Source organism: Scylla paramamosain, unplaced genomic scaffold, assembly GCF_035594125.1.
Source record: "Scylla paramamosain isolate STU-SP2022 unplaced genomic scaffold, ASM3559412v1 Contig34, whole genome shotgun sequence".
NCBI classification, from domain to species: Eukaryota; Metazoa; Arthropoda; class Malacostraca; order Decapoda; family Portunidae; genus Scylla; species Scylla paramamosain.
Window position 1 is genome coordinate 258,388 of NW_026973699.1, and position 3,236 is coordinate 261,623.

Below are 3,236 nucleotides of genomic sequence, written 5' to 3' on the forward strand. Positions count from 1 at the left end.
GTCACGGCCAGGGGTGGCGTCTGGAGGAGACAAAGGGTGTGGAGGGTTTGACCTCACCCCTCGTGGCAACAAGGCGGCCACCTGGCGTCATGTCCTAGGGGAGAGAGAGAGAGAGAGAGAGAGAGAGAGAGAGAGAGAGAGAGAGAGAGAGAGAGAGAGAGAGAGAGAGAGAGAGAGAGAGAAAGGAATTATGGAAAATACGCCAGTGTGTGCTTATTATTTTTTTCCTCCTCGTAATATGATAAAATTATTGAGCGCTCTCTCTCTCTCTCTCTCTCTCTCTCTCTCTCTCTCTCTCTCTCTCTCTCTCTCTCTGGCATCTTTTTCCTTCCTGTTTCCTCCTCCTCCTCCTCCTCCTCCTCCTCCTCCTCCTCTTGGAGACGAATGAGGAGGAAGAGAGGAAGGAGGAAATAAAGTGAGAAGGAGGGGAAGAGGAAGATTGATAAGGAGGAAGTGTGATAAATAAGAAGAAAAGAGGAGGAGGAGGAGGAGGAGGAGGTGATATTGTAAACCCTGTACTCCTTATTTGGAGGTTACTTAAAGTTTGCTAAGGAAGATGAGGAGGAGGAGGAGGAGGAGGAGGAAGAAGAGGAGAAAATAATAAATGAAATATTTTGTCTTTTTTATTTTTCTTCATATTATTATTATTATTATTATTATTATTATTATTATTATTATTATTATTATTATTATTATTCGTAGTAGTAGTAGTAGTAGTAGTAGTAGTAGTAGTAGTAATTTTGCAGTTAATTCCACCACCACCAGCAAATGAGATCCCCAGGTAACGAACACACACTTACCTGTCTAATTAGAGAGTAATCACCTCTTATTACCTGGCGAGGAGGAGGAGGAGGAGGAGGAGGAGGGTAATGAGCCGAGATATGTATACTTCTTGTTATAAAGGAAGGAGGAGGAGGAGGAAGAGGAGATAAATCTGTATTGAATTTCGTCAGTTTAACTCTCTCTCTCTCTCTCTCTCTCTCTCTCTCTCTCTCTCTCTCTCTCTCTCTCTCTCTCTCTCTCTCTCTCTCTCTCTCTCTCTCTCTCTCTCTCTCTCTCTCTCTCTCTCTCTCTCTCTCTCGTATTTTTGACTGGACTAGTTGAATCAGTACACACACACACACACACACACACACACACACACACACACACACACACACATACACATACACACACACACACACACACACACACACACACACACACACACACACACACACACACACAGAGAGAGAGAGAGAGAGAGAGAGAGAGAGAGAGAGAGAGAGAGAGAGAGAGAGAGAGAGAGAGAGAGAGAGAGAGAGAGGCTGCCCATTAACGTACGATACGTGTGTGTGTGTGATTATATGAAATGGAAGAAAAAGAAAACGGTACTTTTTTATATCAAAATTTTTTTTTCACTACTACTACTACTACTACTACTACTACTACTACTACTACTACTACTACTACTACTCCTACTTTTACTGCTACTATTATCACACCTGGCCTAATTAGCAGGAAATTTATGTAAATTAGCAATGCGGTATTCAAGTGTTGGAAGGAGGAGGAGGAGGAGAGAGGAGAGAACAATATGTACCATTTCTCTCTCTCTCTCTCTCTCTCTCTCTCTCTCTCTCTCTCTCTCTCTCTCTCTCTCTCTCTCTCTCTCTCTCTCTCTCTCTCTCTCTCTCTCTCTCGTACATAGAAACACACACACACACACACACACACACACACACACACACATGTGAAAAAGGAAGAGGAAAGAATAATCAATAAGAAGAAGGAAGGGAAGAAAGAGGAGGAGGTCTAACAAGAGGAAGAGAAGGGAAGGAAGGAAGGAAGAAGAGGACATGAGTTGTACCGAGGCGCCCTTTGTGTGGCTGCCTCGGTTGAGGATGCGGGCTGGGACTGGTGAAGGGGCGGGTCTCGTGGTGTGTTAGGGGGGTAATGGGGGGCCATATAGTTGTGTTGTGGTGTGGTGGTGTGACGGCAGGCACCGTGGTGGCGGTGTTGTGTTATGAGTGTGGTGCAGGCAGAGTGAGGGTGCGGGGTTGGCGTGGAGCGCGGCGCCCTTCCTGGAATGGTGACGTCCCGCGTCTGGCGGGCGGCGGACACAGTGACGGTGCGCGGCATGTTCGAGGGGCGGCGGCGGCTCCCCTAGAAGCTCCAGGGTGGCAAGAAGAATGGCGGGGGGCCGTCCCGCACCAGGAGCGTCCTGCTGCCCAGCCCCGTGGTGTGGGGCAGTGACGCGCCGCAGGCCTTCTCCCTGACGCTGCTGCACAACGGCGGCGGCAAAGTGCTGCTGGATGGCTACGACGGAGGCGGCGGCGGCGGCGGCAGGGGGCGCGGCGGTGGGGCGGCTGCTAGGGCCACCCTGGCCAATGGGGAGCGCTCCTCAGACTCCCAGGACTCCGGGGCCATTTCGGGCACCACGTCAGGCAAGGAGGCCAGCCCGGGCTGCGAGGAGAGCTCGGGCTCCGAGCAGAGCAGCGCGCCGCCCCACGAGGACCCCCGCCACGAGGAGGACCAGTCCAGCCCCGCCCCAGCCCGCTCCTGCGCGGCCCTGCCCCACTCCCGCACCACGCCCTGCTCAACGGGGGGCGCCATGACGCGCTGGACGACGCGCTGCGCCCCCTCACTCTCTACGGGCAGGAGACGGGCGGCGGCGACTTGGGCAGGGTGCGGGCGGCACACGAGGCCAACATGAGCATGCTGGCGTACCTGGAGGCGCTGTTCACGGGCGCCAAGCTGGAGGAGGCGCGCCTGGAGGGCAGCAGGGAGGAGCCGCGGAGCCGTCAGTCCCGCTCCCCGGCGCCCCGCAGCCTGCACAGCCCCGAGACAGGATACAAGACCCTGCCCGCATCTTGCTCAGAGCACGCCCTGCGCGGCCTGGCGGGCGGCCTCAGCACGCCCGCACGGCCACAGATGCTGCGCACCATCGAGACGCGCCTGCAGCTGGCGCGGCCCCGCGAGGGCGGCGGGGCGGAGCGGGCCAAGCTGTACCAATGTAACAGCAGCAGCAGCGCCGGCAGCCTCACACACCTGGCGGAAGGCGGCAGCCCCGCCACCAACGGCGCCTCCACGACCTGTAGGTTCCTGTCGCCCTCCCGCAAGGAGGCACCCGTCACGCTGGCGACCGTCACTAGCGCGGGGGGTGGCGCCCCGAAGAGGCCAGACGGGCTGCCGGCGCACTCCGCGGGGCACAACAGCAGCCAGCACTCGCTGCCCCACAACTACCGCAGCCGCTCCGC

The 3,236-nt window shown here is 55.6% G+C and overlaps 1 protein-coding gene across 1 annotated transcript; it reads left to right on the forward strand.

Moving 5' to 3' along the window:
- Positions 1-1,932: 1,932 nt before the first annotated feature.
- Positions 1,933-2,692, forward strand: LOC135097854 (dachshund homolog 1-like). Its single transcript, XM_063999923.1, has 2 exons — positions 1,933-2,022; positions 2,147-2,692. Exons 1-2 carry the CDS (start codon positions 1,933-1,935, stop codon positions 2,690-2,692), a joined length of 636 nt encoding a protein of 211 aa, XP_063855993.1.
- The last annotated feature ends 544 nt before the right edge of the window (positions 2,693-3,236 follow it).